The sequence below is a fragment of the Pelodiscus sinensis genome, chromosome 2, assembly GCF_049634645.1.
Source record: "Pelodiscus sinensis isolate JC-2024 chromosome 2, ASM4963464v1, whole genome shotgun sequence".
In the NCBI taxonomy this organism is placed as follows: Eukaryota; Metazoa; Chordata; order Testudines; family Trionychidae; genus Pelodiscus; species Pelodiscus sinensis.
The window spans coordinates 58,488,436-58,512,361 of NC_134712.1; the positions used below are offsets into that span (position 1 = coordinate 58,488,436).

Consider the following 23,926-nt stretch of genomic DNA (forward strand, 5'->3'; position numbering starts at 1 on the left):
AGGTTTTATTCAAGCACAACTATAGCTGAAGTTAATAGGTCATAGCCTGAGAAGTGCTGAGCATCTACAACTCCTACTGAATTCAGCAGCTGCTCAGCAGCATTCTGGCTCTGGTGCTCAGAGTTTGCCTGAGTAAGGATTGAGTAAAACTAAGGACCGGCACGGTTTATTTACTTTGATGAGTTATAGGTACTCAGTACCTCTTAGGATTTAGTTAATTAACCACTAAACATAAGAACCAGTTAAATCTTTCATAGTTCACATTAACACAGAAAAATTGACTTTGCTAGTCCTGTCTCTGTTTACTAGTATTCCAAAGTTGTTTGATTTATATTGGGGGGAAAGGTGTGGAAAGTGGATAGACAGTGCATGTTAGCCATCTGGAATATTTCAAAGATTTATATATTTCATTCTGTTTATAGCCACTGACCAGTCTCCATATCGTTCTGATACAAAAACTACAGTATATCATAACCTGAATTAAGAACTTTGTCTTACCATTTTTTACAAGTCAATATAGGTAGAATTTTTTTAGTCTGGAACTCTGATCTGGCAATATCTGTGGTCTGGCATGATTTGAGTTAGCTGGCCGTCCACTTTTCGTGGGTGTGGCCAAGTTTCCCACTGTCCCATAAAGTTTGTAGCTACCAGTCCTGGCTCTCAGTGGTCTGTGCTGTTATTTAGCTCTAATGTACCTCTAAGTATTTTTTAAGACAACTTCTTGTAACTACTTGAACCATCTATTCACTGTCTCTCTTCCCCTCCCCCTCCTTTTTTCTCTCTTTTTATCCCTTTCCCCCTGCCCTTAGTTATTCTTGGATCTGGACTTCTAATACTCCAGTCATTTGAAGAAGTGGGTTGTGCTCACAAAGGCTCATGATACCACCTACATGTTTTGTTAGTATTTAAGGTGCTACTAGACTATTCAATGTTTTTTAAGTGTGTCTTTTAAGAGCTCAGTAAGCAGTGGAAGTGCTGGTAATACTGCTAGACAATACTGACCTCCCGTGGTCCAGTAAATTTTCTGGTTCAGCACCAGTCAGGTCTCAAGGGTGCCAGACTAGAGAGATTCAACCTGTAAATATCTTTTTTGATAGCTGTGCATATTTTTGATATTGCTTAATTGTGTAAAATCCTACTCATTTACATAGACCTTTGCTGTATTGAAACATGGACACTGGATTGTGCAAGATTACATTAGGCTATTTACAGAGTGACGTAGCATAATGAAAAGTGAGGGGGTGAAATAGCTTGATCTCCTTAAGGCTATAGAAACACACGAGATACAGGGTAGAATTTGTTATTGTGAATGTCCTACCTTTACGTTTCTGCTGTTTTATGTAATACCTGACTCTCAGTAAAAAGTATTCCTATGACATCAGGGCTTCTATGTGACAGCCAGTTTGTAATCTACCATCTCCCTGCTGTTCTATGTAGGCTGTTACCTGACAATTTAATGTCCCTCCAAAGACTATTTTTGCCAAGGGCCTCTACTGATTTTTGCTTTATTCATATACGTTTTCTTTATACTGAGTAACACTCTTCCTATGCAGGAGTCAGCTCAAGATTTCTGTGCCTCTTAAATTCAGTTAAAACCTCAAACTAGTCCCAGTTATGCCCTGTTTGGAGGGATTCATTGGTGCATAGACCTTGAACTACACTTCTGCATAAGAGTGATTTTCATCCATAATGGCAGTGTGGCTCCATAGGAAATACAGTTTACTGACATTTTAGACTATATCTGAAATTATAACATATCTTCAGTTTTTAATCGCATTAGCCCTTACTCAGAGGGCATTTGCTTGAGTAAGGATCAAGTGAAACCTCAATATCTGAATATTTTTTATTGCTGCTGATGTTACTAAGACAAAATCTCCTAACTAACCCATTTGCCACTAACCCATTTGCCATTAACTGAAGGGTATGACTACACTGCAAAGAAAAACCCATGATGTTGAATCTCAGATCTTAGGTCCATTGACTCTGGCTCACCTGGACTGGGGTTCAGAACTAAAAATAGCAGTGTAGATATTCCCACCAGGAAGGGGCCTGGACCCTGAAACCTGGGAAAGGTAGAGAATCTTGGACCATCTGGTTGGACCCAAGCAGAAATGTCTACACTGCTCTTTTTAGCACTGCGGCCTAAGCCCAATGTGATCAAGTCAATGAACCCAGGTTCTGCTGCATTTTTTTGCAGTGTAGATATAGCCTATGGCTCTTCAGATGATCTTAGGCCAAATTTCTCTCTGTTTCATTGACTCAATTGTTCTGGATTTACATTGATACAGCAGAGAAAAATTTGAGCCAAAAGTTCTAAATCTGACCATAGAAAGATGTTTATTTCTTAAAATGGTGCAAATAGCAAATAGCTTTTTCACTAAAGTCACTGTGCCACTTTGTGCTCTCAGTGACACTTGAGCAACCTCACTGACAGCAAAGTGTCTTCTGCTGACTTCTTTTGATTGTTGCAGGGCGGTGAATATTGCAAGGATGTATGTTTGGGGAAAAATAAGTTCAGGAAAACAAGTAGTAAAAATACATTCATCTGCCTTTAGGTGCTTGTCTAGCCTGGAAAAATGGCTAATGTGTTAATTAACTTGCTTTAGCTAACATTTTTAAACACTGCTAGCACCTAGCATTGACAAAAATGGCCATTCTTAAAAGCATTTTAATGGTCACATATCCATCCCATATTTGTAAGCTCTGGTTTGTGCCTCAAATGTCAGGTTCTATATTCCCAGAGTGAAAACAAAGGGAACACAAGGTTGTTTTTAAATAGTTTAAACTGTAGTTAAAGAATGTCTGTTTATGCAACATAGCTGCTTCAGCAAAATGTCTGGCAACTGTCACCCTTATCACAATACTGCTTTAAGGCAAGAGATTGTTTTTATTAAATGGCTCTTAAAAAAATCAGTGGGAAGCAAAAGCATAATATCTACAAAAAATGTTCAGCTATATACAGTAACAGACAGCATATGCACAGGCAGACTCCATCAATTATAATACTAGCTGTGTCATTCTTTGAACGGTGGCCAGTAGTGTACTTTAAAAGTCTATTGGGACTAAATGTCTTACTTGAATGGATTTTCATTACTTACAATTAGTACTTTGTGGCAAATGGATAATGCAATGTCACTTACTCATGAACTTAATGATACCAAATATAATTCTGGGCAAAACAGTCCAGGTTTGCTTATTTTTGTGTAGGCTGTATATGTTTCCTGCAGAATATTAAGTAAACCACAGGTCAAGGAGTTTGAACAAATGTTAAAACCAGCTCTGGGCAAGAATATCTTAAAGAAATCTTCCTTGTGTTGATATTGTCTGAAAGGTCTTTTGGGACTAGCAAAGACTTAGTTTCACTATATTCCTAATCGATCTCAATGCCATGGCCAAAATCTAACAAAAGCACAACCTTTTAACTTTCCATCCAGCTTCTTTTTTGTATAGCACAGAAGTTTACTGTCTGTGTTGAGAGCAATTAGCTTTCAATCTGGACCAAAGCCTAGTCTTGCTGTCAGAGAAAACAGAAAGGAAAACATTACAAGGAAAAGCAGGTCACAACTCCAAATTATAAATTATTGGGCCCTACTCGTCAGTGGGAGAAAGTGAAGAAAACGATTTTACAAAGATACAGATATTCTAGCTGACAGGTCTTTTCTGGACTTATTTTTTTTATTCTCCCTAGAAAATCTCTGGAGGCTTCTCTGGTTAATCAACTATCCCTGATCATTTCTGGTCCTGTTCCTTTTCCAGTTGCACCAGAGACTGGACTAATAAAGAAAAAAATCCTCTGAAAAAAATGCCAGAAATGACTGGGTACTGATTGCCAAAATGAGAAATCTAGTACTGCTATCTGCCTCATCTTCTTCCACTTTTGTCTCCCAGCTGATAAGCAGAGAGGAACAACCAAGAACTGAATTAAAATATACAAAACCTGCAAGTGCTACCTAACAGGATGCAGCCCATTAAATTCCAGCCAAAAATCTTTCCTACTTTGCTGCAGAGATCAGTAGAAAACCTAACAGTGGATCAGTCAAGTTTGGCTACACTGCCTAGCTGGTCCATTGGGAAATACATTATGCTGTAAAATAAAGATTTTATACATGGATGCTGTGGTAAACCCGATGAATGGAACACACCACCAATTCAGATTGTGACTCACCCTAGAATTTGATTCATTGTATCAGATAACAGAGCCAGGATAATATATGGAGTTTACAGACATAGCATGCTTTGAAGGTTTGAATGCTACTTGAACTTAGACATGAATGAATGACTTAGCTATGTTACTGTAGATATGTTGGGGATGGCATGTAAGAACTGCAGACACGTTGCACATTCTGCAAAGGCCAGAAACATACTGAGGGGACTCCAGGAAGAAAACAGCTTTCTGAAATGGCAGCTGATGCAGCAAATTCTAATTTCTTGGTGCTATTGTGTGATGGAAAGAGACAGTCCATGGTACAGTTAAACATTTTTCTTCTCCCTGTTCTTGCGTTTTACATCATCTTCAGTAGGGGCTTGTTGGTCTGGATATAAGAGTGTGGGAATTTCCTCCTTGCTAGGACAGTGTTACTGAATGCTAATAGCGAAAAGATATTTACATCCTAAGAACAATAATAGAACTCAACTAACACCCCTATCACTTGTCAGAAAGCTAATTGTGGAATCAAGACCCACTATCTGATCTGCACCCTGCTGTGGGCAATGGTGGTATTACAGTGCAGTACTTCATTGACCTGAGAGAAGTGCCACCCTTTAGGTAAGATGGGAAATAAAGAATCCTTCTGCCCATTTCCGGTTGGCTTTCGAGAGGAATGTTAAGGATTCTGGGATAAATACTCCTTTTGGTGAACCAGGTGCAACTCCCATTGACTCAAGTAATAATTAAAAAAGAATACATGATTATAGTGGGGTGGGGCCCACCTCAGACATCTGCTCCCCTGTGAGCGTGTGCATGCCTGCAATTTTTCCCAACTTCTCTGCTCATGGTGCCCCTGGTCAGCCACTGTGCTCATCAGTTTGGTCTTCAGTGACTCTGCCCTCTATCCATGTGATATACAGTCCACGTGTACAGCAAACAACTCTCTTCTGAGATATACCATTTAACCAGGCCTATTTCATATCCTTGGTAATGTCCTGCAGCCCTCCCCATGTTCAGTTGAGAAACACTGGTCTACTGTACTGCTTTCAGGAGTCTGATTTGTCTTGCATGCCTCCAAGTTTCAGCTCACTTAAAAACTACTTGGTTATAAAACATAACAATACAAAAATGTCATAGCTCACTGTTACTGTACAATTCTAAAAAGCAAGTGGCATAAAATAATTATACACTTCAGTATAGTGTAGAGTATATAGGGCAGTATAAACAAGCCATTGTCTGTATGAAATTTTAGTTTGTACTGACTAGACTAATGCTTTTTATGTAGCTGTTGTAAAACTAGGCAAATAACTAGCTGAGTTGATGTACTCCTGGCTGAAAACTCCTGCCTTCTTTGGCCAGCTTACGTGTCAAGGTTTCTGCCCTAGAACTGAGCAGTGCCCCAGGCACAGGTGCCAGCTTCTTCATTTCCCCATGGGTGCTCAGTCCCTGATTCACCTCAGGCCCCACCTCTACTCTATCACTTTCTCCAAGGCCCCACCTCGGCCCCACCTCTTCCCAGCCCCTCTCCTAAGCGCACCCCACTGTCTGCCCCCTCACACCTAGAACATCACTGAACAGCTGATCAGGGTGGGTGGAAGGTGCTGGGAGAGCTGGAGAGGGGCTAATTGGCAGGGCTCCTACTGCATGCTAAGCATCCACTATTTTTTCCTTCCATGAGTGCTCCAGCCCCTACAGCACCCATACAGTTGGCACCAGTTGCCACAGGCCTGCTTCCTTGGAGGCTCATTGCATATCCTTTAGTTCTCTGCAGAGTCAATTTCAGTTCACACACACACACACCCACCCACCCACCCTCTTCTGGGGGGTAGCAGTTCCACAGAGAGTCCCTTCCCTAGGCCTGTTCAAACTTCCTTCTCTCCAGGCGTTGCTGCTTCCTCAGTGGCTGCTGAAGACCCAAGCCCACACACTTCTCCAGGCCCTAACCCAGGGACCTTCTAAGTAGCAGCCACATGCCCTGTCCCTGCAACTGTGATTCCTTGGGCTACCTCCTCATAGCACATATCTTCTTTGAGTCCCAGAAGCCAGCCAGGAACAACCTTCCAGGCTTCCCCAATCCCCACCAGCAGATTAAACCCACTGTCTCCTACCGTTCATTTTATATGAGCCTGCTAGGCTCTGACTGGCTGCTTCCTGCAGCTCATTCTGATTAACTGCATCTCATGCAGCTATTCTAAGCAGCTTGAAGAACTCTCCTCTACTGCTCTTTTTTGGATGGGGTGTGGCAGGGCCACCCGCCTTCTCTCTAGCATGAGCCTCTGGGTCTAATTAATATACCCCATCAGATTGATAAACAACAACATCTATCAATAAGCCATTTTGTAATACATAGAGTTGTGTGTGAACTATTGCATAGTGAATAATAGCTGCTCTCTTTGTGTACAAAGTTACTGTGTCACCAGTATTTTAAGGGACACTCTATCCTTAAAAATCAGCCCTGTTTGTGTGGGGTTGTGAAATTGCATGTGCATTTCCACCCAATCCCCCCATTCTAATGTCCTGGGCTATTCTTGTGAGTAAACAGGCACTGAAATATCCAGTACACTGTTAATTCTTATACCCTGCTTGTCCACCAGTCAAGGTGGAGCAGCAGAATACAGCAGTGTGTAAATACAAGCTCACAGTTATAATTATCCTACTGTCAAATGAAATTTCAGTGGTACATATTTGCAGCCAGGTAGACTAATATTTCTATGTGCATCCACCTGTAATGGGTACAAATCACCAAGCCCTACTTAGCATAGAATCATTTACTGTTAAATAGAAAAGCTGACATATTTCACAGACTTCAGATTAAATCTACCCAATTATTTTTCAAACAGGTGGACTGTGTTGCTGTGAAGCAAATCTGCTGTGATATGATGCAAAACAGCAACAAGTCATCTGAAGAAAATAATGCTTTTTTTGGAAGGAGATAATTTTCCTTTCAGAATTTTTTATTAAACAACCACATGAGAAATGCCCTGAAATAGGCAGTTAAACTGAGATCAGAATTCAAGTCTGTTCATCTTTTAGATTAGGTATTTATAGCCATCTGAACAGAAGAAATCATTTTGTCCACATTAATTCTTATGATTTATTATTTCTTATAATTGACCAAAATTGAAATACCCACAAACAAAAAGATGCTCATGACTAATCAGACAATTCACAGACCCAACCATTAAATTGCAAAACTTCAGGTGTGTTATTTGCTACTCAAATTAATCTCAAGAACACAATTGTCTGAGAGCTGCTCTCAATGTATTGTCACCACAACTCATCACTAATACTACCGAATTACACTGCTCCCAGAAGCAATGGAAACAGAGATGCTAAATGAAGAACAGTCAGGATTTTCCTGATTTTTTTGGATGTGTTTTATTAAATGAAATCTTGCAGTAAGTATAAAGCCCAGGGGCAAAAAGAAATCATCCTAAACTAAATGTCAAAACCAAATGGCCACTGACCTAAACCGTAAAACTAAGATCCATCTCTGTAATAAAGTTAGAAAGAAGGAGAAACATACTTTTTTGGAGAGTTTTTTGCACCTAATATTACCTCTGGTTTTGCTGTGCTGTGTTTTGAAATGCATCAGTGAAATTCAGCCTTGTAGAGGGGAGCCTCAAAACAGGGTTTAACTGACACTTAATCAGTGCACAGGTCTTCTGCATAAGGGTGATTATCACTTACAATGAACTGATCCTTCTAGTTGTTCAGCTGAGTCATTTGACATATATCATCTAACCATCCATCTTTCTGCCAGTCCCATTGTCAAGCCATAAACAAGGATGATCAAATCCACAGGACAGAGTTCAAGTCTGATATTCTGTTCTCCCTCAATGCCTATCTTTCATGCTAATGCTATATGCAGAATAGTGGAGATAAAACCCAGCCCTGGAAGAGGGCTGAGAGAGCGAAGCCCACAGCTCTGCAGCTGAGGCAGATACACCCAATTAGGGCCCAAGTGGAGCTATATAAATAGGGCTTCTAGAGGGAGGAGAATAGACACTTTTACTGGGAAGTAGAAGAGACTTGGCTGCTAGGGGCTTATTGAGACAGAGTAATGCTGGGGAGCTTTGGGCACTAAGGCCTGAGGGTACTAGAGCTGTAGAGAGGCAGCAGGTCTGTACCTTCTCACCAATGCTGAGTGGCCATTTTGGACTGTAGTTTGCCCCTGAGATGACTAGTAGTGGGTCACTGAGGCAAGGAGGGTATGGGGAATTGGAGGTTCCTGCGGAGGCAAGGATCCCAGAGTTCAAGGGCACTCATCAACAGCCATGGGCTCAACACCCATCAGTATCCAATGCCTTCCTCACTATTTCCTTCCACTTTTCCCTGTCCAGTGTAGAGTGGCTTAGTTTCTGTAGACTAGCTCTGCAACGATCTACTATATCATCTACCCATTCTCTGTGGGGTCTGCCTCTCCTATTCAGACCATTCATTATGCCAAATACCAAGGTCTTAACTTTTTGCTTGTCGTTCATTCTGCAGATATGCGTGTATAGCTGTGACTTCCAGGCTGCGTCTAGACTGCTTCCAGGCTGCTGCTTTTGTGCAAAATCTTGCTGCCTATCTAGACTGGCCGTGAGTATTTGCGCAAGAACACTGACTTTGTACTGTACAAAATCAATGGTTCTTGCGCAGATACTCTGACACTCCCACTCAGGGATAAGCCCTCTTGCGCAAGAGGGCCAGTATAGACAGACTAGTTAATTTCTTGCGCAAGAAAGCCCGATGGCTAAAATGGCCGTCGGCGCTTTCTTGCGCAAAGGAGCGTATACACTGGCACGGATGCTTTTGCGCAAAAGCAAATCTTTTGCGCAAAGGCACATGCCAGTATAGATGCTCTCTTGCGCAAATACTTTTAACAGAAAAACTTTTCTGTTAAAAGTATTTGCGTAAAATCATGCCAGTCTAGATGCAGCCCCATTGTATAACCTTCTGCAATAGGTTCTCTTTCAGCTGTATCTTCCTATATAATTCCTCATTGTTAACCTTCTGAATCCATCTTCGTCTCAGGCTCTTTCTATAACAACTCCTCTCGAGCGCCAATATCCTTCTCTTCGAATCTACCTATGTCTCACATCCGTACAACATGCTGCTAAATACACATATTTTCAAGAAGCTCAGCTTTGTCCCTAAGTTAATTGCTTTACTTTCCAGATCTTATCCATCACCTTCAAGCTCGCTTTTGCTTTTGCTATTCTAGTTGCTATTTCCTTCTTACAGTCTAGATCATACATCATGTTGCTCCCCAAATACGTGAACTTCTCTATGTTCTCTAGTTCAATCCCATCTACACTGATCTTCCTTCCTATTTCCTTATGTCCAAATACCATTGTCTTTGTTTTATCAAGGTCACTGTCATAGGGTAATATGAGGAGTAAAGGGCACTGTGGGTAGGAAGGAACATGGAGCTGAATCAGCAGAAGATCTGCAACAGAGGCTGGGATGCAAAAGGCATTCTGAGACAGGGAGCAGATTCTCTGAGAACTCGTCTAGACTGCATTCCTCTCTCGAAACAGGAATGCAAATAAAGCAGATCGAAAATTCAAATGAAGTGCAGATTTACAAATCCTGTGAGTGCGGGGGTGAGTGCTCGTCCCGTCATAGGTCCACAAGTTCGTTATTGTGAAAAAAGTATGTTGGAGTCGAGCTTTCATGTGATGCTGAGAGAAAGACTTTGCCTCGAGGTGTGTTTTACATAAGATACAATCCTACAAAACTCTCATGAACAAGTCTTAATGACAGTAGGAATCCCTGTGACTTCAAAAGAATTTGTAAGGTGAGCAATGCTTGCAGGATTGATATTAGGGAGGAGGGGGAATGTTTTATGTCTTCAGTAACAGGCTACAATAATTCTAAAGGATCACTACACTGAAAATTAGAAATGCCCCTTCATTAGAGCACAAATACTACTGAAAACCAGATGTATAAGGGTAGTAAGTGGGTGATCTCACACTTTTTAATCATCTATTTTGTCCATACTCTATTCTATATTGCTTATTTAAAATATTTTTATATGACTAGCAGTTAGCTGAAACTTAGTCAATTGTAGACCTTTCTGACATTTGATTTAATACTGTCACATAGGCAAATATATTGAAGATCCATAGCTGAAATAAAAGTATTCAGCAACCGGGGCAGATATAACAAGTGTGTGACTACAGAGAGAAATGTCCCTATGGTAATTCTAGTAGATAGCGTAAGGTTACAACCAAGTAATGGAAAATTTTAAAACTCACGAAACAAGAATAACATAGGTCATTCAATTAGCATTTCTCTCCCCAAACAGCTCAATCTTTATTATAGCTTATATCCTTGCAGAATTGCAGCTCTGTAGATACTGACTGAAAAGGGAAATGGAATTGAGTACTGTTTGTGGATGATTTAACTTGAATTTCCTTTTCAGCTAGATATGTGTGGTTTAGTCCCTTTGAACTATGGTATTTCTTTAGACTCTTGGCTTTGGCATGTTGCTAGTAACTCACTAGGAACTAAAAAATATTGTAGTCTATACCTCGTCTTAGGAAAAAAATAGAGAAACCAGAGACCCAGACAGATGCTTATCCTAAAGTGCATGGTTTGGACCAGTTATATCAGATATCTGCATGAGTAAATCAAGGGAGAGAATTTAGAGCCAAAAAGTGAAGCATCATTGTCTAAAGTTAGCCAGCTAGATCCATATTTAGTAACATAAACAAGTCGCTTGGTATGTAGAAGTAGTTAGCACTCACTTTAGTGGAAGCAGCAGGTATTCAGCACCACTGAAAATAAGGAGCATTTATAGATGCCTAAATGGTGACTTAGGTGCCTAACTTTAGACACTCACCTTGAAATAGGTTTGGCCTTAGGCTTTAGTAATAGTGATGGTAAGCTTATTCCCTTAGTATCTGGGTGCAGTTTTTGCATCTCCAAAAGTGTGATAGTGTTCACACTCAGATTTTAGTTTGGCATGTTGGATATAGAGAGCCTGATCACAACATTTGGATCCAAGTGCAGACTTTGGAATTTTCTTAATTTCAGAGGTGTATGGATCCAATTTTTTTCTTTTTGCCCATCTCCAGGGCCAAATCCTGAAGATCTTAGTTAGGGCCTCATCCAGCAAAGCACTTGAGTACTTTTGTCTTATGCTTAACTTTTGGCACATGAATACTTCCACTGAAGTTGCTGTGGGGCTGCCAACAAGAATGGGGGGCAAAGAGCCAGTTCGGTGGGGTTCCCAGCTTCTGCCACGGCCAGAACCCCAAGCGGTGTGGGCTGGGCAGTGCTGAAGGGCTGGTTGAGGGAGAATAACTTCCTAGTCTCCCTGGTTGAGGGAGAATAACTTCCTACCCTTCCTAGTCCGAACTACCTAGTCCGTGCCACGTGTAGCCGCGCAGCACGGAGTCCGCGTTAGCGGACATTTAAAAATGGCGGCACACGGCTTTATGCAAATGAAGCCCGGGAAATTCAAATCCCGGGCTTCATTTGCAACTCCGGTTGCCTACATTACCACCCGAGTTCGAACTAGGGTGGTAGTGTAGACATACCCTATGTGAAGTTGGAGGAAGAGTGCTCTTCCTCAGACTTCCTGCTGTGTAGACAGTGCCAAAAGCCAAAATAAGCTATTTCTACTTAAGCTACATAGTTGACATAGCTCAAGTTGTGTAGCTTATTTAAGCTTTAGCCCTGGGCTACGTCTACACTGGCCCCTTTTCCGGAAGGGGCATGTAAATTTCACGAGTCGTCGTAGGGAAATCCGCGGGGGATTTAAATATCCCCCGCGGCATTTAAATAAAAATGTCCGCCGCTTTTTTCCGGCTTTTAAAAAAGCCGGAAAAGAGCGTCTAGACTGGCCCCGATCCTCCGGAAAAAGCGCCTTTTTCCGGAGGCTCTTATTCCTTTGAAGTAGGAATAAGAGCCTCCGGAAAAGGGCGCTTTTTCCGGAGGATCGGGGCCAGTCTAGACGCTCTTTTCCGGCTTTTTTAAAAGCCGGAAAAAAGCGGCGGACATTTTTATTTAAATGCCGCGGGGGATATTTAAATCCCCCGCGGATTTCCCTACGACGACTCGTGAAATTTACATGCCCCTTCCGGAAAAGGGGCCAGTGTAGACGTAGCCCTGCTGTATAGATGTGCCTTAGGGCTTTTCTACATAGGGAAGCTAGTAGCCTTCCTAGTCCGAACTACCTAGTCCGTGCCGCGTGTAGCCGCACGGCATGGAGTCCGCGTTAGCGGACATTTAAAAATGGCGGTGCCTGGCTTTATGCAAATGAAGCCCAGGAAATTCAAATCCCGGGCTTCATTTGCAACTCCGGTTGCCTACATTACCACCTTAGTTCGAACTAGGGTGGTAGTGTAGACATACCCTTACTCCTCGTAAAATGAAGGTTACAGGAGTCAGAGTAAGAAGTCTTCCAGCTCAACATTATTTTGACACAGTCAAAATAACTGCTTGTAGTACAGACGCGGACTATGTTATTTTGGAATATCAGTTATTCTGAAATAACACATCTGTGTAACATACCCTAAGGTTTTACTCAGTCAAGAATGAGAGCTTATATATGAAGACCTGCAATTTACGATCTGACTAATAAAACTTATTTATTAATGACTCAACCATAAACACAACATAGCTATACCCATCTTTGCCTGTATGCTTTACTAACAAAACAGAAAAATATCTACTTTAGTATATCATCTAAAAATACAGAGATGCCAGCTTTTTAACTGTTCATGAATGATCTTTACTGCATTAATAAATGCTGTAAAATTATATATATTGTGCACATATGACAAACATGAGCAATGATGAATTATCACTTGGCTTTTGTATTCTGAAATTCCAGCACTGTGGGAGAAGTGCAGATATCAATACACAAAGCAGGCTGGTATTTGTAATTTATCTGCATAATTAATGCAAAAAAGATGCCCATGTATGTTGTAATTTGAATAGAATCTAAGACTAGGAGTCTCTCAATTAAATGTACAGAACATAGTTTAATGTTGTATTTGTTTTTGAAAATTAAATATACTATTACAACAATACATAGAGCATATTTGTGCTCATGGGAAATTAAGCATGAGAATAACATTATGCTCTTTTTTTCTTATGGTTTTTTTTTTTCAAAATTCCTTTTTAAATTTAAAAATAATTAAATGCAAAAAACTATTAGCATTTCCAGCATTTGGGATCTCAAAGTGCATGGTCTCTTGTGGCTCCTTGACTATTTATGTAATCACGCTGTCAGAAATGGATAAGGAATAGGGACATTTTTGTCTCTAAGGTCATTTGCATAAAAACTATTTTATCAACCATATGTAATTACTTGGCTTTTTTTATGCATCTGTTTATTTTTCAGATGGGAGATCCAGTTGCTGTTCTTTGGACTGCACTGTTAGTGACCATTGCAAGTGAAGTACAGAAATTATTCTAAACTAATTACAATAAAAAATCCAAATATGATTTGTGGCCTACAGGAAGCTGTGTAATTTACTACTTCAAGTATATCTTAATGGGATGTGTCTGATCAGAGACACATGTCTCTTCCCAAGGTGCAGTAGTCAGGATTGTGGCAAACGTTCTTAGCAATTAGTGAAAAATGTTATGAGTCTTGGAGGGAATCTCTTTCTTCAAAAAGATGCACAGCAGGATGTGCATTACCTACACATCAAAAAAATACTTCCAGATGTTGGAAGGGTTGTGGTTACTTGCAAGGAGGTAGTAGTGCAAGCAAGCTGGTATGGTCTGGTACACGGTTACTGTTCAGACTTATAATGCCAGTATGCCATACTGCAAAGAGACATTTCCAAACCACAGTGGCAAAAGGGACAGAGCCTGTGCCTGCAGCTTCTTCAGAGTGGCAGTACTATCCCACAACTCCGCCCCTAGCCCTTCCACACAGCTCTCTCTCTAGTGTGGGTTCTGTATAGCACTGCTGGAGGGCAGAGCTGGGGGTGGTACAGACATGCTAGAGGAGCTGCTAGTGCTGGCTCCTAGAAGTGGCAGCCCCATGTTCTGCTCTTTTTGTTAATGTGGTCCCCAGGAGTGACCTGCAGTCCAGAATTACCAATTTCTATCTGTGGGTATAAACTTGTATCTGCACATTTTGGTGAGAGAGGGGCAGGAGGTTGGTAATGTATCATAAGAGTTAAACTTTACTTGCACCACTGGCTGTAGGGGTTTCACTTATTAGAAATAAAGCTAGCCAGGCTTAAAAAGAAACATTGTGAAATGATTAAAAGAACATAGTGAAATAAAGCAAAATCCCTGTGGAGAGAAACCATCAAGGACAGATTCAATTGAGGAGAGTCTGGGCAAAACCAGTGAGTTACATTAACTCTATTGGAATCCAGTTTTTCTTTGGGAATTAAATAATATATTTATTAATAACTGGAGGAGGACACAGTGGCAGGAATAATATAGACCAGGTCTGGACAAAAATAAGGCCCATGGATTGAATCTGGCCCACCAAGCCACTGGATCCAGCCTGCGAATGCTGTGGGGAGCCCCTATCAGGCTCCCTGCTTTCCTTGCCCCACTCGGAAAAGCGGCTCCCAGGTGGTTCCTCTTTAAAAACTGTGAGCCTGGTGGGGAGGGGGGAACGCTTCAGGCACTGCCCCCACAGCTCCCAGCACAGTTCCATTGGCCAATTTCTGGCCAGAAACTGGCCAATGGGAGTTGCCAGTTTGAATAACAGGCAGCACATGAAACACCATGCCCCCCTCCCTTCTGGCTCATAGTTATTCACACATGCACATGGCCCTGTAGCCTGGGGGTGAGCGCGAGGGCAGGATCACTGCCTGCCTGAGAAACAAGCTGGTCGGGAGTCTCACAAGTAAGGCTCCTGGCCAGAGCCTGCCTCTAGTACCCCAGCCACTCCTCTGCCTCCCCATTCCACATACCTAAACCCTCTGTCCCCCTCCTGCATCCACACATGCAAGAGCTCTCAGTGGTCAGAAACGTGTAACCCCTTATTTGTCCACTAAGCCACTTTACTGATTAAAGTTACTTTAAATCATCTAATGAGTAGTTGGTTAGTCCAGTGCCCCAGGTCAGAACAGCCTCCTTCATCCAAACTCCCTCCCAGACCTCACTCTCTCTCCTGCACCCTAATCCCTTACCCCAGCCTTCTGCACCCAGCCTCCATCCCAGACCACACACTTCCTCCATTAATATAATGGAGGAGTGCAGCCCTTGACCACTTTCCAAAATCTTTCAGTAGCCCTCATCAAGAATGATTGCCCACACTTAATATAGAGTGGGGGAAGGAGGGAGGGAGTGCAGAGAGATGGCCTGCAGGCTGGATGCGGCCTGCCAAGTCTTTCAATCTGGCTGATGCCACTCCACCAGGACCCTGAGGCATCCCCATGGCTCAGAGCAGCTGCTCATTCTGCCTCTCTCCAGTAAGTTTTACTGGATCCTATTGGCTGCCCCTTTCTCCATCACAATCACTGAGCGCCCATTGGTTGCAACCCTCCCCCCCCCCCCACACCCACGCGGTGCTGACAGGCACATGAAGCAGCTGCTCTGAGCTCTGGTGCTGTGGCAGGCAGGGAGCCTGGCAGAGGGTCCCATTGGACTGCTGGCCTGGAGCTGCCTAGGTAAACGCCTCCTAGCCAGAGGCTGCCCCTGGCACCCCACCCTAACTCCCTGCTCCAGGACACTGCTCAAACCCTCTATATTCCCCTCCACCAGGTTGCAACTCCCTTCCAGACCCTGCACCCCTTCCCCCAGCCCTTCTCTCAGGCCAGAATCCTCTCCTGCACTTATACCCTTCCTTGACCCTGCACTCGATTCTCCTGCCCCAGATCACAATCCCCTCCTTCACTTAAATGCCCTCTCACACTCCATACCCTCTCCTGCATTCCAGTGCCCCGTCCTGAGCTCTCTTCTGCACCCAAGCTCCATCCCAGACTTTACACCTTTCACCTTGACTACTTACTAAAACCTTGGAATGGCTCCCCTATCAAATTATTGCCCACCCCTGATACAGACCCTTCCAACACTCTGTAAAAAGGCATATGGAGTACAAGGGAAAACTGTCCAACATCATCCTCTGTGATCATTTATCCACAAAGGAGTACATGATTTACAAGGGTGACTGTCTATTTCAGTCGTATGTAGAAGTTATGTCAAAAACACCTTATGGCTAAATGCTATCAGAGGTGACTGCTAGGGCCACATGGCTTATTCATTTCGAGGAGAAGATAATCAACAGTGCTAGTAAATGTTTGTTTTGCATATCAAGCTCTGAAATTAGGCTAACTCTAGTTAAGAAGATATGAACCCTCTGATACTATCTTTGCTGTAACCATTTCAGAAATCATTCCTAAACACGGGAGATTAAAATCTCCATCACAAGATTATTGGTGTTGAATTATAGTTTATTGAATATGATTTAATTAGTGTCCCATTGAGCACACCAAGCAATTTACTCTCACAGAGAGCCCAAAGTTTCCTTGCTGGCTGCAACCAGACAAAACAGACATGATCCAGACACTTGATGTGTTCCTACACAATTCAGCTTTGCATCAGGCTATGCTGGCTGAAACACAAACCTAGAAGATGCTGCATTTGACCCCCTGAGTGGATTGCTCTGAAATCTCAAAAGCTGATTGCTCGGTCCAGATTGCTAGATACATACAGGCGACTCTGAAAAAGACTGCTGTTCAAGTTTCACTGAATCTGTGATGGAGGCACAGAACACTTCCTGTGCTTTTAACAGCAGCTAAGAGAATAAGGCTTCAAAAATGTCAGCTGCTCAAGCTCTACCACCGTCCATTTTGCTTTATTTGTTGCAACTCATGCGGAGGCCATGTTTCCCTCAGAGTGAAAGCCAGGAAAGAAGACATTTGGTGTTATTCCACTGATGGTGTAAACAGCATGTTTTGCAAAATCCCACCTGGTTTTTGATATTATGGTCTGTCAGCAAACCAGTATATTCACTAGTTCACTAGAGCTTTCTAGAAATGTTCAGGTTCTATTGACAATCCCATCAAAATAAGTTTCTCATCCAAACAGGATAGATGTATTTCATCCTCAGGTAGGAATTTAGTTTGCTCCATGTTATTTTCAGGATCAGATTATTTCCCAGGTTTACCCCAACTTCTGGCATAAATTTAGGCACAGAACAACAGAAGCAAAATGTTGACTGGGAGGGAGGTAACAAAGAAGGAAAGTAGCTGCAACCTCTCCTCTGTTGAAGGTGTAGGTAGACCTGCAGGCAGGCAGCCAGTACACCCAAGAAATAGACAGGGTTGGCTATGGAAGGACATCGGGGAGAAAGGAAATGAGCAGTTTCAGTGAATTCTTGTTACCGTCCCACATTAAAAACCCAGAGAGGTATTAGAGGTGGAATCCCTCAGGTGAATAATGGCCCACTCTACTATAGAGAGTACACATTACACCTTCTGTGCTGGCAGGGTTGAATCTGGCTTACATGTTATAATAAAAGGAGATAATTTTTCTTCCTTAAGAACTGTGAAAAATAATACTAGTAAAAAAACTATTCAGTCCAAAGATTTAGTAGCGATTCAGAACAGGACAGCATATAGTGCTGTAAAATGTACTACTTGATATTTTACTATGGATCTGTTCTCACAAGTTGTGTTATTAGTGAAAACAGGTATTGCATGCATAGAGGGGGGGAAATTGGCACAGAAGTACTCAGACTCAAGGACTTCAAAAACTAAACCTAAACCAAAATAGTTCCCAAAACCTCTAGGACAAAGGGAGAAAGATTTATGACAAAATTATCTATGACCTTATGAATGACAATAGTTTCTTTGATATAATAAAAAGTTTGCTGTCATGAGCAGGTAAGGAGCAGAATTTTAAATCTATTAGTAGAGTCTTTCATCTGCATTTTAGTGCCTAAAGAAACCCCTTTCCCATACAAATTATACTTTTAAGACTAACAAATCTCACTACACTCATTGGGTAAATGTGCATGACTATGCAATACAAAGATCACAAAAATAGTCATAGTTTGTTGTTACTACTGATTTATAGTTTCAAATAGCTGTTCAAATGCTGAACAACAACTGAAAATATAAGCCCATGCATTTTATACAGGTTTTCCCTCATTTTTAAATCAGGGATATTTAATTTTTAACCATGCGGGATTATACTCCAGGATGGCATTTTGGGAGTGTGAGGAAGGGTGGGGAAAGCTTTAGGCAGCAGATACTATAAACTAGCATGGTTCTTTTTGGACGGCAGAAAGAGAAAAAATCTTTACAAAAACCTCCTAGAAACATCACCAGAGAAACTACTTGTGCTGTTAGTTAATGGTAAAACAAAACATTTCCTACCCATTAATGTAAAAATCAGGTATTGAATCTGATTCCACAGATGATGTAGTATGATAAGAAAGGCCAAAACTGATATGCAGAATGCTAACTCCTGTGAGGAAATAAGAAGAATGCTTCACTAATATTGTCATAATAAACTGGGCTGGCTGACTATGGGTTTGGTGAAGATACTCAGTTTTCAGAACACTTTTTTCAGTTGTCCTTTTACATCTTACTATTTAATTTAGGAGATTGGAAGGGGGGAACAGAGGCATGAGGTATATGCCCAATCTCTGGTTTGTCAATGGTTCTAGAAACTGTGAAAAATTAGTCTTAAACTATAGGCAGAAAACAAACTAATGTTTGCATACTTAACATGATCACTGCCATGTGGCAGAGGCCATTTTACATATGACTTTGCCATTTCTATTTGTCCCAACACTGCTTCACCACTCTTCCACTACAAACTCATTCCTATCAAACCTTCTGATGTACAATACTATGACTATCCACCTACTTGCCAGACCCAGAACCATGCCCCCATTATATTCTCACCTGCTATTCCTCCAGCAATGTACACACACATCATACTTATTTCCAACAAATATTGAAACATAATCAGTACATAATTATTCATAAGCATCATGAATTGTCACAACTCTTAAAAAATTTCTTTCCCTCTTGTTTACTCTTGTATATCTACTTTCTCTAATTGATTTCTTCAATTTGCTTCCTTGGTTTGCTTGAAAGCCACTCCAGTAGGTTTTCCAAAAAATAAATGTCACATCAAACATTTGTTTCTGCTTTTTTACTGTTCTTGATAAAAAGGGCTCCAAACAACAGTTCTTATACAGGCAAATCTCTCACTAAGGTAAATAAATGGGCATTTTACCTGACTGTGCAGTGGAGGATAGGGCCCTAATTCTTTGTAATAGTTCTGTAGAAATAACAGCAACAAGAAATTTTACTTTGAATATTGTCTGCTTTTGCCATCTTGTCTGGAACACACTTAAGACAATATTATCAAGGTAGGTTTCATACTTTTAAAGAATATTTTACTCTACTCTTGTTCACAAATAAAATCCTGACCTGGAGGGATTAACTCTGAAAACTGTAATGTAGGCCAAATTTAGACTTCATTGTGACTCTTAATGAAAATCTTTCCACTGAATTCAATGGTTATTGTATTGTATTGACTCTCAGTCATTAGAGCTATGCCCCAAATGCCACATCTGAATTTACTCTTGTTTCTTTATCTTTTCCCCCCTGCACACACATGTTTGTTGTTGTAGGGTTGCTCAGGAGTGCCAAACTGCTGTTTTTTAAAATATATTTTAAGAAAAAACATAGCACTAAAATATTTGCTACATGCATGCACAGGCACACACATGTACAATGCACACAAGCATGCACACAAGTAATCTTCAAAAACAGGATGTTGACATCTTCAAAAACCTACCTCTTTTGACTTTGACCCCCAGAAATGAGACATTCCAAATTAGTGGATGCTTTTTAAATGTAGGCCTTAACCAATTTCCACACACAAATGCAGTCACAGGTGAGTTGTGCACATTTTTCATATGTCCCTCTGCACTCCATAAATCTTTAGTCCATTAAAAATTACATAGATTTTACAAACAAACATTGTGGAAAAAGTTAAATTTAGGATCTGCCAAACTATGACAGTACTGTATACTTTTAAGAAAAAAAGATAAACAAAGAACCATTGCATAACATTATGTCATCAATACTGATGTCATAATAGTGATATTCTAATATCAGGCCAACATTTCTTATGTTCATACTACCTTTGATCATAGTGCTTTTGAAAGAAAGCTTTTGGAACTGGTATTTAAAATGCAAAATTAACTGAAATCACACCATGCTTTTAAAATTGTTGTCAATAAACAAAAGAGCCCTGATGCTTGCATAGCCCCAGTGTGTGTAGAGAAAAGGCTAACCAAGAGCAACCGTACATTCCAGATGTGTGACAGATACAGCAGTAAAACTACAGTGGGTAAAACAGCTGCCTATAAATGGTTATAAAATTGCCTCTGATATATAGGTTCAGGTTTTTAACATTATATCAAGGTAACTGTGTGGATTTTGTTCGCTACTAACGTGTAAATAACTGATGTGCATGAGTGCCTCAGATATTTGCTCCCACATATTGGTTGCACTGGTACATAAGTTAGACACAAGCAAATATATGCACATCACTGTGGATTTGATTTTTAATCAAACGTATTAATCTGTGGACCACACTGAAATCCCAGTGACTTGTACTTCCATATTTCGGAGCTAATGGTTTGCCTCTACATTTAAAAAAACCCAAAATTTCCTTTAATATTATGTTGCATTTGGACTCAGTGGCATGCAAATATACTTGGAGATACCATTAACACTGACCTGGGAAGTAGCTGCAGTTGTGCTAGTTTCTTTACCACTCCCAGGTGCACGCTCATTGCTTGTTGCTGCTTCTGTAGTTTCTGCCTTCTTTACATTCATTTCCAGAGAAACAGAAGGCTCTACTTGGCCCAACCCATCACTTATTTGGGTCAGACTTGAGCTGCTTGCTTGCTGTGATTTGGCCTTATACCAACTAGGGTAAAACAAGGGATCGAAGGTTTCTGCTGTTGACGGCATTTGAGTGTCAGACTCTGCAGTCTGTTGAGCACCACTTGGCACAACCTCACCCTTAATCAGGATAAAGTAAAAAAAAAAAAAAAAAAAAAAAAAGACACACAAGCAGAGTGTACTATGTTACCTTCCTGTGCTCAGCTTATATTTCTCTGCATGCCATGTTTGTTTTTATCTCACTGCAAAGAATATATTGTTTGAGGTCCAAAAGAATTATAACTGAAATACAGAGCATAAGGACAGGTCTACACTATGGGGCAATGTTGACCTAAAATACGCAACTCCAGCTATGTGACTAGTACAGTTGGATTCGACATACGTTAGGTCAAGTCGCTGCAGGGTCTCCATTGCAGGAGGTCGATGGGAGAAACATTCCCATTACTTTCCCTTACACTTCTCATTCTGGTGGAGTACCAGAGTTGACAAGAGAGCAATCAGTGATTGGTTTAATGGGTCTTTACTGGATCTACTAAATTGATTCCCCGGGGGATTGATCACAGTAGTGCCAATCTCCTGTTAAGTGTACACCTGCCCTAAGTGTCTAGCATTTGGATACAATATGTATGGACAATACAAACTCAGCAAAATGTAGCTTCAAAGGGAATCTTGCTTGAGAAAAGACTGAAGGAGATGCTCCTTTTTATTCAGTGTTCCTTTCTTTTAGAGATATTGCCAAATAACGATCCAGTATTCAGAAATGTCTTACTGCTAGTCTGGATGTTCTTACTCAGAGTTTTCAGAGTTCATATTCAAGTGAACATCCAATTCTGGGTAATTACTGTGCTAAAATATACCACACAATGCATTAGAATGTTCAGTACTGACTTCACACGCTGAAGATGACATATGTGGGGTCTGACCTACTGCCCACTAAGTCAACTGGAGCCTTTTAAATAACTTCATTGGATTTGGGATAGGGACAGTAATTTATTTTTTAAAATAAATATTAAGAATTGTATCATTCAACACTGATTCTGTTGATGTGAGTGGGTGGAATAAGCAGCCTGTAATGACAATAGAGATAAATGCTTGCCCACCACATGAATGTGTATATATAATAGTTGACTGTAATTATTCCTTATCAATGACTGGAACAGATGACAGAACTGCATCCTCTCTACCAATGTCAATTCTTTTCAGACTAGCTAGATATTACATTCTTCTCTGCTTTTGCTAGGCCAACAAGAAAAAGTTGAATTGCAAATATTCTACATATTGCATCTCCCATATGCCATTCTGGCCAATGCATAAAGGCTTCTTAAAATTCCTAATGGGCTAGATCAGCATGTCTCTTTTTTCTTTTTAGAGGTGTGGGATTTCACAAATTACAAGGCAGTTCATTTTATAATTAAGCCTGGTCTATATATGATGTGGTACCAATTTAGTTAAAATAGTTTAGTTAAACTAGTTCAATTCTGCATGTGAACACTCTTAAATCACTTTAACTGTGCTTATTTAGATTCAGATTAAGTTGGTAAAGAATCAGGTTAAATCAATATAAGCCATTTCTAAACTGATTTAAGAATATCCACAGAGAAATAGCTCAAACCCGCATAAACCCTCAAATAGATCAAAGAAGATATAAATCCACATCATTTATTTTTCTCCCTACTGTTAAATCAGAACTTTGTCATAAACACAGACTCTTTATTTGCTTCCTTGTTTGACAGTGGCGTACAATGACTTCAGTATAGTGCAGGAGTAAGGATTTCAGTGGAGTTGCAGAAGATTAGAGAGATCAGGTAATACAGTTTATGAACTCTTCAGAAGGCATACTAAATGTGAAGTTCTTTTGGCACACAGTACATGTTTTTAATTTTCACCTAAAAAGTTATTACAACTGTTCATTTCTACTAAGCAAAAAACCAAACAAAACTGAAAATCAAGTTGTCAGTTCTTAAGGGTTTTGCTCCAAAATTAAACCTTAATAACCAAATATTCTTTGATTTATACAAACAAAACTACAATATTCTTAAGTCAATGAACACTCACACATACGCTGCTTGAATATAAGCAATGACAGGAAAACCATTGCTTTCTTCCCTGAATGGACTATATTTTTGACATATTTCTGACACAATTTAGCATCAATTGGATCATATTATATCATTCTAGAATGCTCTAGAATGGAGGAAACATTCAGCATAGCTGATAAGATAGAGAATGGCTGGGTGTAATTACCTGACTAACTGGTGCATCTGGTGGTAATGATGTGGCTGGTTCAGTCTGAGAGCCTCCTGTTGTGCTCTTGGTTTCTGAGGCCAGCTGAGATTGCTGGGATACTTTGTCAGTTACCTCTTCCTCCTCACCAGATGACTCTGTGCGGACTTCATCAAACTCTTCACCCTCCATCACATCCTCATCTTCCTCATCACCCTCCTCCTCTAATAAACATTCATATTGGCACAGAATTAGGTTAACACAACAATACGTAGGTTATACTCTTTATACAATGCAGAGATTTAGAAATATGATGTTACTATGGTAACTGTACAGTAGGTCTATTGATAGGGAAAGGGACCCAAGGTGAATGTTTTCTCAAGGGACAATACAACTCATGCTTTAATTCCAGCTGATGGTCATAAGGGCAAGACTGCAATCTGCCCTGGATTCATATGCCAGGAAGGAAGACAATGCAACAGAGAGACAGAGACCACAGGAAGAGCCATCTCTGCCCGCAGGCCTTCAATACAAAGACTAGGCAAGCTGGTCAGTGCCACCAACAGTATAGGCTCCCCAAAGGTAGTTGGGATGGGAAAACAGACTGTATTCTGACACACAGTGTTGCAACTGTTGCAATCCCCTGGACTGAGGTAAAAAAGCCTCCACAAGTGCTCCAAAGGGCATCCGGTTGCCAACTTTC

At 40.8% G+C, this 23,926-nt stretch overlaps 1 protein-coding gene across 3 annotated transcripts in view; it reads right to left on the bottom strand.

Moving 5' to 3' along the window:
* The window catches only part of TRIM55 (tripartite motif containing 55), a 55,754-nt gene that overhangs the window by 5,601 nt on the left and 26,227 nt on the right, over positions 1-23,926 (bottom strand). Inside the window, exons 8-10 of one of the 3 annotated variants that reach the window (XM_006131462.4) lie at positions 23,245-23,447; positions 20,833-21,120; positions 18,445-18,535 (exon numbers count right to left, since the gene is read on the bottom strand). In XM_006131462.4, the coding sequence (XP_006131524.1) occupies positions 18,445-18,535; positions 20,833-21,120; positions 23,245-23,447 (582 nt within the window). The remainder of the gene's footprint in view (positions 1-18,444; positions 18,536-20,832; positions 21,121-23,244; positions 23,448-23,926) is intronic. The other 2 variants (XM_006131461.4, XM_006131463.4) reach the window with 2 other exon arrangements.